Source organism: Ochotona curzoniae, unplaced genomic scaffold (genome assembly GCF_017591425.1).
Source record: "Ochotona curzoniae isolate NIBS_2020 unplaced genomic scaffold, NIBS_Ocur_1.0 scaffold_2587, whole genome shotgun sequence".
Lineage (NCBI taxonomy): Eukaryota > Metazoa > Chordata > Mammalia > Lagomorpha > Ochotonidae > Ochotona > Ochotona curzoniae.
In genome coordinates, this window is record NW_024467096.1 from 27,312,901 (window position 1) to 27,327,024 (window position 14,124).

At 42.3% G+C, this 14,124-nt stretch overlaps 1 protein-coding gene across 4 annotated transcripts in view; it reads right to left on the reverse strand.

Moving 5' to 3' along the window:
* FNDC3B (fibronectin type III domain containing 3B) overlaps window positions 1-14,124 on the reverse strand; it is a 340,056-nt gene that overhangs the window by 70,791 nt on the left and 255,141 nt on the right. For all 4 annotated transcript variants that reach the window (XM_041002960.1, XM_041002962.1, XM_041002959.1 and 1 more), the window contains 2 exons: window positions 6,687-6,825; window positions 3,386-3,439 (listed from right to left, as the gene is read on the reverse strand). In XM_041002960.1, coding sequence (XP_040858894.1) covers window positions 3,386-3,439; window positions 6,687-6,825 — 193 coding nt within the window. The remainder of the gene's footprint in view (window positions 1-3,385; window positions 3,440-6,686; window positions 6,826-14,124) is intronic.

A 14,124-nucleotide genomic window follows, 5' to 3' on the forward strand; every position in this document is an offset into this window, starting at 1 on the left:
TGGATTTCAAGTGAAAATGGAAACTGATACCACAGCTGAAAAGCCACAGACACCTGTGTGTTCCCTGCTTAGCTGCTCATTTTCATTTCACAGTCACAGTTACTTCCCACAGTGGTTTACAAATTAAGGCATTGTCTAATGAGTTATTAATGGAGAGAAACAAGCAGCTAAATCGGAAATATTAATGAGTGACTTCCAAGAAGAATTCTTTGCAACAACAATATAAAATCAATGACAATGAACTTGGATGAGGGACTCCATGCACTGTTCCCCAGTAGGGCCTCTCCTGTCCTGGTGCAGTGAGGGGTCAGCATATGGTTAACTAATGACTAAGGTGGCTCATCCATAGGTCTGCACAGCACTGCACCTTCAATCCCAGCAGAAACAAAGACTGCTGTTCTTTCTTTCATGAAGGTCTCTGTTTCTAAGAGGCTTGAAAGCTGGGCCTGATGCTTGACATAATTTGACACTAATCATTTTACTGGAATGTTTATGACAAATTGAACAAAAGAATAGATAGCATGTCCCAAATCCCTAACCAGTGCTACTATACATAACAAAAATATAGGACCACAGGGGGCATCTTATTTGAGTGGCTGCAGGCATGTGTATGGGGGTAGGGTGCTGTCCTTGTAGGTGTAGCCCTCTTTGGCTTTGGAGAGACCACCTGGGGTAGTGATCTGCTGCTTGTGTGCACCCCAAAATCTTTCTGCACCCCTCTCCAACAGGTAGGCTTTTGTGTGTGTGCCCGATGCAGATGTCCTTGGCAGGAAGGGAAACTGTCCGGCTCTGGAGAGATTTACATGATTTGAGCTCAACAGCCCCCCTCCCATTCTCCCCTGCTGTGTTCCACTAGGCCCGGATCTGGAAAAGCATTCCCAGTACCAGGTGCACAGGTTTCCAGAAACAACCAGCAAAAGGTTTCAGAGGGACAGAAACGGCCTCACGTGTTCCCAGTCCCGGCAGGCCAGATGCTGCTCTCTGTACATCTGGCTTCCTTTCTTGATGGTGAGTCAAGATGTGCAGCACAGAGACCAACTCTAGTGGATTACTCCAGAGAGGGCTACTGGTCCCTGATTTACTCACTGCACCGCAGTGACACCATTTTCCAATCTTTTCAGAGGCACCAGAGAAGAGAGCAATATCACAGGAAACAAAGAAGTTAGGAAGACAGGAACTCTAAGAAGCATATAGTTAAATTTCTTATAACATTCAAAAGCACTGGCGTAAAGCATGCATTAGCTATGTCAGTGATCCCAGTGGAGCCATTATCTTTATAACCTCCTATACCCACCCAGCACAGTGTACAGCGTTGAGGTGTGCAGTAATATGCCCCAGAAATGCTGAAATTTAATAAACGCCTGAGCTGAACATCATTGAAAAGGATTCTAAGATATCATTGTGCTAGATGAGACAACACTAAATAGTTTTGTGACAACATAAATTATGGAAGTGCACAAGATCCAGCGGCTAATCTATTGCCATTTCACAGATGGGAAAACTGAGGAAAAGAGAGTGAACGTTAAGCTGACCCTTATTTGAAAGTACCAACAGACCTCCCACTGCCTCTTCTTGGTATTTTTCTGAACTATGTTCTCCTGTTTCGAAGCTCAATGCTCTTAAAAGTGAAGGGGGGCTTCACAGGCTTGGGGTCTAGCAGGCCTCCCGTGAGAATATTAAACGTGGACTATAAATGGATTGCTGTGTTGGAAAACGGTCTAGGGAGGGTGAGAGGCCATTACAATGCCCTCTCCTACAGAATCCAACACAGCCAACAGGAACTGGAAGGTGGGAGAGGAAATAGAAGACTGGAAATTAAGATGGGAGAGGAAAAAGAAAGTCAATCAAATGGGAGAGAGAGAGTCACGATGGTCCCCAGCCATGCCTTCTCCACTTTCATGGCAGCAGTGTTATATCTGCTATCAGCATCACTCCAGGATACTGACATTTCTATTCCACAGAGTCCTCATCACCATGCCTGGTAGTGCTGGACTTTCCCCATTCAAACACTCATCCTCTCCCACCCTCCTTCACAGAGCTCACAATCCCAGGCAGAGAATGTCAAGAAACAACAAAATACAGGATGCACATGCGCACGATGCCTCACGAAACAAAACCAGCCTCTGGTTGGCTCTATCTTAATATAAAACCTTAAGAAAAACAAAAATCAGGTCGGTGCAAATCAACATACTAAACAGAACTTTCACTGAAATCTCGGTCACTGTCACAGAGGAGGGGAGAGGAAGAGACACTTATAGCATAGCTTATTTCCAAAATTCTTGACTGTCTGCAAGAATCTGTAAGGGCCAGAAGAGTGATTTTATAGAGAAAGCTATCCTCTCATCTAAAACATGCTGGTTAAACTGGAGATTCACCAATCAGTACATCCAAGCTATTCAGGAGGGCCCTGAGGAAGCAATCTTTGGTAACTTGGAACTCTAGCTGGTCACACGCAAGTGGCTTCTGCAGAAAATGAACAAGATCCCTTCCTTCCATGCTATGGTTTCCTCAAGAAGATTCCTTGTAGTTTACATTTTAGATTTGCTTAAAATGTTTTCTCCAAAAGTGAAAAAGAAGATCACTCTTGTGCTTGAATGTACCTTCTGACTTTCAATACCCTCTTGGAAGCAAGCTGGAAAGACTAGATAACTCTGATTTCTCCCCAAATGCTGCCATTTCCTGCTCTAATCATCCTTACACTACTCGCTCAACCACAGAGGACAGAAAAAAGCGAGGGCAAATAAATAGAATATATAGGAACAAAATGCACGGCTGCTTCAGAGAAATGAAGGGCTTCTGCATCAAGCATGTCCTGCCCGGGAGTCTGGCACTGTGCTGCTGCGATCAGAAACACGTGGTGGCTTTGAGAATGAGGGAACTCCACTGACGATATCCTCCAAAGGCCTCTGATGACCGAAACTGCAAAGTGGGCACCTGTCAGAGGGCACTGGAACACGGCTTATGATGCTCACATAGCACTGTTCCACTCTCCCACAGAGAACATGATGCAGGACAATGACAAAGTACACATGTTTTCCCAAGGGGAAAACAAAACTCTACATGCTCAAGATGACAAAATAATTGATTTTAACACAATTTGATAGTTGGCTAAACACTGAACAACCACAACAGACTAAGCCTTGTCTTTTTTTTCTTTTTAGCAGCATTGCAGCACAAAAACCAGGAAAGTGTATTTTAATGCACAATTCCCTGCCCTAACTCAAGCCGTCTTCCCACAGTTTCTAAGTAGAAATTGAAAGTCTTCTCCACTAGAATTCATCTCTTCTGTTTTAAACATTTCTTATAAGACAGTAAGCAGACACTTGCTCAGCAATTTTATTTTTGAAATGATGTTTTAGATGAATGAATATGAAAATATGCTTACCTCATCCCATTCTAAAAGGTAGTTGGTGATTTTTGAACCATTGTCAATGGGTGCCTTAAAAAAAATAGAATGAGTTAGGAAAAGCTGTTCACAGGTCAAACTTATGTGATCAACCTCACTTAAATATGACATGTACTGTAGCTCTATGGTTGCTTTTCTGGGAGTTCAGCATCAGCTCCCATGTATCTCGGTCAAACAACATCACACAATGACGTTAACATGACTGAATTGCAGAGACAGTCCTTGCTATGGACAAATCACATCCACAAACAGCCAAACCCACCCATCCCAACACCACAATTTTTACTCCTGTGCATTGCTCTAGTTCCTTTCAGTAGATGAAACTCTTGAGGGATTCTTTATAGTCAAGGAAGAGGGAAGGACTCTGAGAGATACTCTCATTTCTGGGGGTTCTGAGTGGAAGGGGAGAGGTAGGATGCTGACAAATCTGTATTTTTATGACTTGCCCCAGACAGCTTAAAAAAAAAATGCTTAACATCAGAAAGCCATCTATGACAGTAAGAATCTCCTCCAAGTTTAAAAAACAAACAAAGAAAATACTCCAGACAGATTTAAAAAGATCATCAGCCCTTCACATTTTAGCAAAAAGTTTTCATCATTTGGTTTCTTCACAAAACATGCCACCATGCATTGCACTGCGCAAACAGGTTCTGAACCACAGAGCAAAGAGTGTGTTGTTTGACTAGAGCTTTCAGGAGGGGTACTACGGTGGGAGCCCCTGGAGGAACAAAGAGGAGTTCAGAGGTCAAGGAGGGAACCCGAAAGAGGATCAAGTCTTCCTCATGGCCCTGGCCGAGGCGAAGAGCCCAGAGAGGAGGACCCAAAAGCGCTTCTGAACCCTAGCTTGGCCATCCAGCTGTCATGACTTGTGTGGTACTGCTGTTTGATGTCGGTGTCTACTGAACTATTCCAACAATGCTTGGGTGTGATCAGTGACTGGAAGAATAAACAGGAATAAACTGGCATCATTTGGACAGGAAGCACTGAGTGAATAGAAACTGTGTGAAGTATCATGAAGGGCCAGTAAATGCTGGGTAAAGTTACAAGGAACTCGGCGCATTTCTTTTTGCCTTTTTCCCTCCATCCCTTTCCCCTTCTGAGACACACAATCGCTGGATCCCAAAACTCCAAAGTAGAATGACAGCTCTAAGTCAAAAGCTGCAATTTCAGGCTTCTGTGGGCTCAATTTCGAGGAAAGGACGGGGACACACTTAAACATTAATGTAACTGATACAATCCAAGTGTTAGAACCCATTTCTTAATAGCTACACTTGGGAGAGTTTATCTATTCCTCTGAAAATGCATTCTTCACTAATGTGCTCTACTCATCCATACTAGTTCCTTGATTCCTTCCAGGTAGGCAGACTAACCTGGGTTCTTGTGAGGGTTTCTCTGCTGTGTGAAGGACAACTGCAGCGAGCTAAGATGTCAAGAAGACCTTGTGCCCCATCAGTGGTGGCTTCAGGGATGGGCCAGCACCTGCCTTAATGTTCCACCTGGAGCCCCGAGATTAGGAAATCTTATATGGGAGGTTGACATGAAAAGTAAGCAGGATGGAGAACTTTCAAGGTTGAATGTGCCTGAATGAGAGTCAGCTTTCTGACTTACAGTTCAATAAAGGGAGAAGGAAAATGTGCAACATTATTCTAGTAAGAGAGTTCTTTCTTGAAATGGTTGGTCTGCCTGAAACCTGAATTTCACCCAGGTTTTAAAGCACACTACGTATCAGTGATTCCCAACTTTAGGCTTGTAAGACTCCAGGGTTTCCTAGGGGAATCTAAGGATTTCTTTTGTTTTCTAAACAAAACTGGGTATTAGATCATTTCTTGAAAAAGATATACTCACATATTTGTACGTGTAAATATAGAATGCATATTTAAATGGATGTATATGCTCTAAGGAATTAAACAACGATGACCAGTTGGGTGTTAGAACTCTGAAAAGGTGGGAAATCACTGACCTGGATAATCCCTGGAAGCCAGGAAGGAAAATACAATAGTTCAGATTCTAAACCAGTTTAAACTTTGTCTCTGTGCAAATCACACACTCAGTGTTGGCCATTGGCGATGAAAACCCAACTGCTCACACCAAAAAAATTCTGAAGCCTGTGAGTCGTTGCTAACTGCTACTCCCGAGTACTCGTCTCATTCCTTACATCGATTTGACTCTGGTCTAGGAATAAAAGACAAAATACTTCTCTGCCAACAATGGATCTCCCTGGTCATCTTATTTTTTTCACATATTAGGCTTCTCCCCTTAAATCCTAAGTCTTCACTATCAACATTTTATATTTTAAAATATTGGGGAGTGGGTGATTGGCTTCGGTGGTTAAGAAGCCAATGGTCCATATCAGCGTGCCTGGGTGTGGTGCCCAACTCTGGCGCTTCACTTGGGCTTCCCACCAACGCAAATGTTGTGAGGCAGCAACAAAAGCTCAATCGGTGTTCCTAACATCTACATGGAAGTCCTGGATTGAATGCCTAGTTCCTAACTTTGGACCCAGTGGTTATGCTCATTTGGAGAACTGAACCAGTAGATAAATTCACTCTCTGTCTTTCAAATAAATTAAAGCACTGATAGATCTAAGTTCTATAGTAGTTGATGCTTTTTTTTTTTTTTTTGCAAACGCAACTAATTAACAGGTTAAGTAACAAGGCACCTTAAACGAAGACAGAGGATCTCTCTATGACAAGACTTATTTTTAGCCAGTAAATTGTATTCATTGGATGTATAAAAATAATTCAGCCTTTTCAGAATAATGAGCATCCTTGACTTATCTAAGTCCTAATTAGTGAGAATTAATGGAGTCTTAATGTAGTTTAGAATACCAAACATGCTGCAGCCCATTCTAAATCTTTAACATTTCAGTTTCACCTCTGAAAGAAGCCAAGAAGGCCATCTCCAAACACTTCTCTACAAACACTTTCTACTGAAGCCTTCAAAAGGACTCTTACAGTGACCTGAACTACTAGAAAGTCATGAAACCTAAGCATTCCCTAAGTATTCCTGCTTAGGAAATCACTGTAAAGTATGGTTTATGATCCTTGGAATTTTACCAAATCCTGCTGATAAAGACACACAGCTGCAGTTCTCCTCCTACTCCTTTGCCCAAGCGCTACAGACATGTCAGCGTTGGATATCTTAATAATTGGCTTCAGGCTCCTCAAGAGGAAACCCCACACTATCACCAAAGTTACATCGTGCCAAATAAAGATTCTGCAGGAGTACCAAAAGGCATGCCAGTGATTTCAGAGTATTCCTGATGCTTTGAACTACCCACCTTCCACTGCAAGGTTAGTGAACTCTTGCTGCGATGTGTCAGCTTGGGAGGGAAGGGACACTCGGGTGCACAGCTGTGGGTGGTGAAGCTGACCGGCTCGGAGCAGGATCCCTTCACGGAATTGTACATGGCATAGACCCTGAAAACAAGACAGAGACAGCATCAGTGAAGGGGGTTCAGAGTAGACAAGGGTCTCACTTCCTCTGGGCCGCAGTGCTGCCCAGAAACTTGACCTTGGTAGTTGTTGTTTTACATGAGCACCGTTATGTTTGCTCCTGTCTCTTGTCTGTTGGTTCCATTAATCCTCACCTGACTTTGCTCACCATTTGCGGGAGACAATCGCTCCCCTAAGGTATTTGTTTCACTGTGCTCTATTCAGTCCCATTTTAACCTAGGCAAAGGCTGCTGGCCAGAAAAGAATATTCTAAGGAAGAAAATCAACCTTCATCCCCAGCACGGTCTCTACATATACATTCTAAACACCCACAGACTAGACCGGTGAACTTTGGAGAAAGGCGATCAACAGAATAAGAGCTGAGTGAAAATGGGTAAGAAGTGGTAAGAGAGGTAGCAGAAGAGTACAAGCAACAGAGTGGATATCATATCTGATCTATTTACAACATTATAGATGCTTAGGTAGGAAATATGCGTGCTTCCCACACGGGAGCAAGCTTGCTACTGCCAAGTGCGTTTCTCTGATTCAACAACAGTATTCAGGTACAGTTTATCCATGTGAATATTTAACTCCTTCACATGGTGCCAAGATGAAAGATGTTCATTCTGTGCACTGAAACTCTTGGCTCAACACTGAACATATGTGCCTGATTTCTCCAGGCAAGCTGTGAAGAAAAAACATATAACGTGTTATAATACCACACTCTTTGCAAATAGCAAATGGGATTATGCAGATTTTTAAATCTTCCTTTCTAGTTTTCAATTTTTATACTGAGAATTTATTTTTTAAAATTGAAAACATTCCCTGCTGCCAAAAATGATGCAAGGATTAAGCTTTTCATAGAGTTGTCCAATACATACCCAACTCTCACTTCTTCCACCCACCCTCTCCTCTGTGCTGGGAGAGGACTCTTACTAACCTAGTTTTGACACAAGAATAATCAGAGAGAAATGAATTTTCCAAAGCCACAGAGTTAGGTGGGTTAGCAATATTCTTCTTTTTTTGGATTAGCTATATTCCACCCTCAAAATCTCAGCAGTTTCCTGTACTGCCTATTCTCTGCCCTATTCATCCTATAATTCTATTTCTTTAAACACCCACATTCCTTTTCTCCTCACGCTATCCAATGAACACATACAAATGGCTAAGCATGAAACATGGATAATAGGTCCCAACTATGCATCTGATTTGTAATGGCATTTCTCCTCTAAGACCGTCAGGAAATGTTCAAGGACATATGTAAAGCAGAAGTACTATCTTAAATGTCCAACTTCTACCGTCAGAGGCGAATGCAGATCTGACTTGCCTGCCTATTTACAGCAGGACACTGCATCACTGGCTGCAAATGATGTTCACTGTGAGGAAGTTCTCCATACCATCTCACATCAAGGATTGTTCCTTTTATACTCATTGTTAAGTAGGCACGTGATAGTATAAAACCAAAAGGAAGATCATTTGTATGTGTACAACAGGGCTCACTGGGAATAGGTTACTTAAAAAGAGTCATAGAATGGTCCAGACAAGGACAGGGATCCATCTTGAAGTTCAGTAGATCAAAATTCTAGAACCGCCTGTCAACTAAAGGATACAGGCCATTATCGGTAGAAACAGATAAACAGAAGCTATGCATTCCCAAGGACCATGTCACGACCTCCAGGTTCATTTCAGAGAACCAGACCCTGCAATCTGATTAAGTCTCGCCACTAAGTTATAGGAAACGCAGAGGCGAAGAGAACATATCAAGCAACACTAAGATTGGATGCAATCAGTGAAATGCACACTATGGGAAATCATAAAGGACAAAAACTGACTCCGTGAATATAACTTGCAAGGGAAGAAAAAAAGGCATGGGGAAAAAGTGATGCATTCAGAGAAATCTGAGATACACCATCAGACATCACACGCATAGGAGCTGTCAATTCCACTTGGGAAAAAAAATTTTTTCTGGCTGAAGAAATGGGAACAGTCTCTGGATTTTAAAAACATTAACAACTATTTGTCTGTTTAAAGCTGACATGTGATGATGATAATGTGGTTTATATATGAAATAATATGGGCCCAGTGCCACGGCTCAATGGTTAAATCCTTGCATTGGGATCTCATATGATTGCTGGTTCATGTCCCAGGTGCTCCAACTTTCTATCCAGCTCCCTGCTTGTGGCCTGGGAAAAGCAGTAGAGGATGGTCCAAAACCTTGGGACCCTACAACTGCAGGGAGACCCAGAAGAAGCTCCTGGGTCCTGGCTTCAGATCAGCTCAGCTCTGGCTATTGTGGCCACCTGGGGTGGGAATCAGTGGATGGATTATCTCTCTCTTTCTCTCTTGTCTTCTCTCTGTAAATTTGCCTTTCCAGTAAAAACAAATAAATTTTGTTTTAAAGAAATAATATAATTTCTGAACTCCTCAATGATGACTTGGGGAGCCAGGTGAGGGCATCAAGGAAATAAGTCTGGTGACGGGCAATGCACAGTTCATTAAATCACTGTCTACTTTTGGCTTTAACCATCTGTGAAATAAGCTACTCTCAAAAAATATGCTTTCTCTAATACATGGCTTACAAAATACTGAATATTAAAAAAATACTGGAACAATACAGTTGCTTTGGGATATGACTGTCACTTCCAGTCCATGTATCTACTCCTGCGGGACTGTGGTCTTTCTACTTCTTACTTGTTGAATATGATGCCTAGTACTCCCAGGCAAATTGGTTAAGCCTCAGAAAACTGACTGGATTACAATCATGTCTGCAAAAACTGCTGAAGAGAGGGAGGGATTTGGGGGAGGAATAAAGGAATGAGGGCAGTGTGGTTATCTTCTTGGAATTACACCTATGGGCTGCGTAAAGTCTCTTTATATAAATAAAAATTAAAATGTAAATCGGAAACTATGTAATTAAAAAATAAAAACGAGGTTACAACTGAAAAATGTCTGATAGCTGAAGATCGTACATTAAAAAATAAAAACAAAAACCAAAGAACCCTGGCTTCTATTGGAAACCACAGGTTCTACAACGCTCAGCATTCGTTCTTGCTATGTTGTAATGAGGCATAACTGAGGGTAGCTGTTTCTTTTCTTTCTTTTTAATTGTTCTTGGATATAGCTTAGTTGGCTCTGGGGTCTTCCTTCTCTCTCCCCCAAGAGCCCTCCCTTACCCTCTGTTCTGCCCTCTAGTCAGGCAGCCGGTTCTTTGAATGAGGCAGGGGATGTACAGCTTGCCAAAGTCACCACCATTCCCTATCGCGGACCAGGCACTGAGAGCGGCTCTACAAATGGCTTTTATGTAGCTCACTCTACCCACTTAGGTGTCCCACCTCCACATAGCAAGTTTCTCAGCTTGCAATCCCTGAGAATTTACCTATCAATGCAGAACTGCCCTTAGACAGATGAGGTCTAGATGTTCCCAAAAAGAATTGGCACCATCATCTGGCTAACACAGCAGATGAAATGACATACAAAGTATTTCCACACTGCAGCCAGTTTTCTGGAGAGAGGGAATGTTGGACTCAGTTCTTTGTTCTTTTTAATGGGATTCTTGGAGTCAGAAACCCATACCTCCTAGGCTAGACAGTCATGAGTGAGAGATTGCTAACAGTCGAGCTGGGAGGAGGACAGTGGGGATAAAAGTTAAAAACTGCATGGCACAAGCGGAAATCTGAGGTATCTAAATGAGTCAAATGCAGACATTCCCTTTCTCTTTAATCCTGAGAAGTGTCGGAGTTCATTCATAATAATAATAATCAGCCTTTTTTTTTTTAACACAGAAAGCAGTGTCAACAGGAAAACAAAATCTATTTCACAGGTAATATTCTGCACAGAGTAAAACTTGACATATTTCATGATCCCATATGCCAATTTTCTCCATAAAGAGAGACCAATTTTAGAATAACTGGCTTAGCATGTTAAGCACAACCTGTCGTGTGAACATCCCATTAGGCACTGGCTCAGATCTGGCTGACCCACTGCTGATCAGCTCTCTGATAATGTGTCTGGGGAAAGCAGTGGAGGACGGCACAAGGGCCTGGGCCCCTGCACCTGGATGGGAGTTCCATCTGACTTAGCCCTGGTCACTGCAGCCATGTGGGAGTGAACCAGACGTGCAAGACCTCTCCTGCTCTTTCTAATTCTGCTTTTCAACTAAGTTTTTAAAAAACTATCAGTTACATTTTTAAAAGTAACTTTTATAAAAAATGAAAATCCCTGAAAATGGTTTAAAAATTTAAATAATACTCGGATAAATGTTTTCACACAGTGCTGGCTGCTTCTCCCTAAATGTTGTTTTTGCTAAGTCCTCAAAGGAACTTATAGTTCTCTGAGTTAAGCACATCAACAAACTTTGGCTTTTTTTTTTCATTGATTCTATGAGAAGAAAACATTTTTTCTAATAGAACAAATCCTGTGATGGGTTTTCACATTTGTTTTGGCCTAAATACTTTCTAAATGCTTAGGAAACAGGTGCTCCAAAAATTTCAGAAATATCCCTCCAACTTCCTCCCACACATCTGTAACACAGAAGGAGCCATGATTTTTGGTCAAAAACATCTATTTCATAATTATACACAGTACTAGTCAACCATATTATTGAAAATTCTTCATCACAATTTTTCTGGGAAATGTCATTCTATGATATCATCTCTAGGCAATTTTTTTTTTGGCCAAATTGTTTGTGGTGTTGACTGGAAAAGTTCTTCAAATGCTGTAATGAAATTGCTGTCTACTCGACCACACAAATTCCTGATTATCTTATCAATAAAACATAATTTTTAGATTTCTATAGTAAAATTATTTCAAAGCCAATATTAATCATAAAATTATCAATTAAAACACACTTACATGGGAAATGCATAGACAATATGCATTTGCAAAGATACAAATTTATCTGTACAAATAAATGTGTGTATATATATATATTCATTTAAAGATGTATTTATTTTTGCTGGACAGCTACTCCCACTGGAGAGCCTGAGCTGGGATGGGGGCAGACCAGACTAAGCAGGGCTACAACACCTGTACACCTCAGGTAGACTAGATCAGGAAAAAGCCAGGCTGGGATGATTATTCCTACTGGTGCAAACAAAATTAGAGTGGGTGAGGGTTGTTTGGGCTTAGCCACAACATCAGCTGGAAGAAGCTGGCACTGGGGGCTAGTTCTGTCAAGTCAAACCACAGAACTACATGGAGAGTGCATAATCTGGGAGTGGGAGAGGCCTGGGAGGGAAACAGTGGGCTCCTCCTTCTAGGGTTACCACTTCCACGGGAGGGCATAAAACTAGGACAGGGGCTGGGGTGGAATGGGCTGTGGGACAGACTAGACTACTGCTACACATACTGGCAAACCAGAGTAGGGGGTGGGCAGATCTGGTGGGAGTTATTGCGGGTTGCTCCAACTAGGCTGCAGCTCCCACTGGTTTATGCGAAGGCCGAGTGTGTACTGGAGAGAACCAGGCTGGACTGCAACACCCATTGGTTCCAGTGGAAGTCGGGGCTGAAAACAGAACCAACCCAGCGATTGCAACCACCAGCTGATCGGGGTGATGGACTGTGCCGGGCCCTGTACTTGCTAGTACATACAAAAATCTGGTCAGAGAACACCTCAGACAAAGTTTCTTTGGAGATCTCCCCAGTCGAAATGCTGGACTCAGAACCCTAACCAAGAAGAGAGAAGACAGAACTGGTCAATCAACCATCTCAGCTATATGTTGCCAGCGAAATACAGGGCAAACGGAGACTCTAGGATGGACTATGTCAATCAACAGATTCTTCAAAGACCTCATAGTGCTTGGAGTGGCAAGATTGGCAGCGATTTATAACTGGTGAACTATCAAAACCACTTGAGCAAGAACCTCGGAGCATACCCTACATGCGGGATCTGGGGAGGGTGGGAAATTGGGTGAGCCTTCTCCCTTACTACCCCCCTTTAAACATGAAGGAAACAATATGGAAATAATAGTCTTACCCACTTTCCTATAGCCCTTGAACCTTTTTACCCCAATTAATTATGTAAAGATTGTCAAAAATATAATAAACAAATGAATGAATGAATAAATAAATAAAAGACTTATTTACTTTTATTGGAAAGTCTGATTTAGAGAGAGCAGGAGAGACAGAGAGAAAGATCCTCCATCTACTAGTTAATGCCCCATGCGGCTGCAAACAGAGCTGAGCTGATCTGAAGCTAGGAGCCAGGAGCTTCCTCTGGGTCTCCCACATTGCTGCAGGGTCCCCTGGCTCTGGGCTATCCTCTACTGCTTTCCTTGGCCGCAAGCAGGAAGCTGGAATAGAAGCAGGTGGGATATGAACTGGTGCCCATAGGGGATCCTGGTGCATGCAAGGGGAGGACTTTAGCCACTAGGCTACTGCGCAGGGTCCTCTATGTGTTTATATATATGAACCTCTGTACTTCTATAAAACCATTCTAAAATACAATACAATCTAACCATATTTATTAGATTATTCTCATTTCCCTCTGTTACAATGTAAAAAATCACACAAATATATCTATGAGATTTTGGGATAAAAAGTTTTCAAATATTTGTCATTTTATTTGAAACGTAGGAAGATGCTCAGAGATCATTCCATCTGCTGATTCATTTACCAATGATGGTAATAGCCGGAGCCAGGCCACACTGAGCTGGAGCTCCAGGCAAGTCTCCCGTGGCTGTCAGGGGCTCAAGTACCTGAGTCGCTGTCTACTGCAGCCCAGAGTGCACAGCAGCAAGAAGCCGGATCACAAGGAGAGGAGACAGAGAGCCAGATGCCTGCGGGCGCTTCAAGCAGAGACCTAACCACTGGTCAGTCCCTCAGCCCTCACACTGCCTTAGGACCATTAGAAAATGCACCCTGCCAACTTAAAAAACGATTCTTAAAAGATCCTAATACCACGAAATCAACAAAAGCCATCTGCATTAAAACTAAGTAATGATTCTGATTGAAAAAAAAAAAAAAAGCCAAGACTGCAATATCTAAATTTTGCAAACCACCAAATACATTACACAGGGGAATTATTTCCCTCAACCATCACAAGGAGGAAAAAAAAGGACAGTGGTTGAATGAATTGTATATGTCATATACACAATGACATACAAAGACTTAACCAGATATACATATATTTCTAAATTTTTATTGGAAAATCAGACTCACAGAAGATATTCCATCTGCTGACTCATTCCCCAAGTGGCGGCAATGGCCAGAGTAGAGCCAATCAGAAGCCAGGTGCCAGGAGCTTCTTCTGGATCTCCATACAGGTACAGAGTCCCAAGGCTTCTG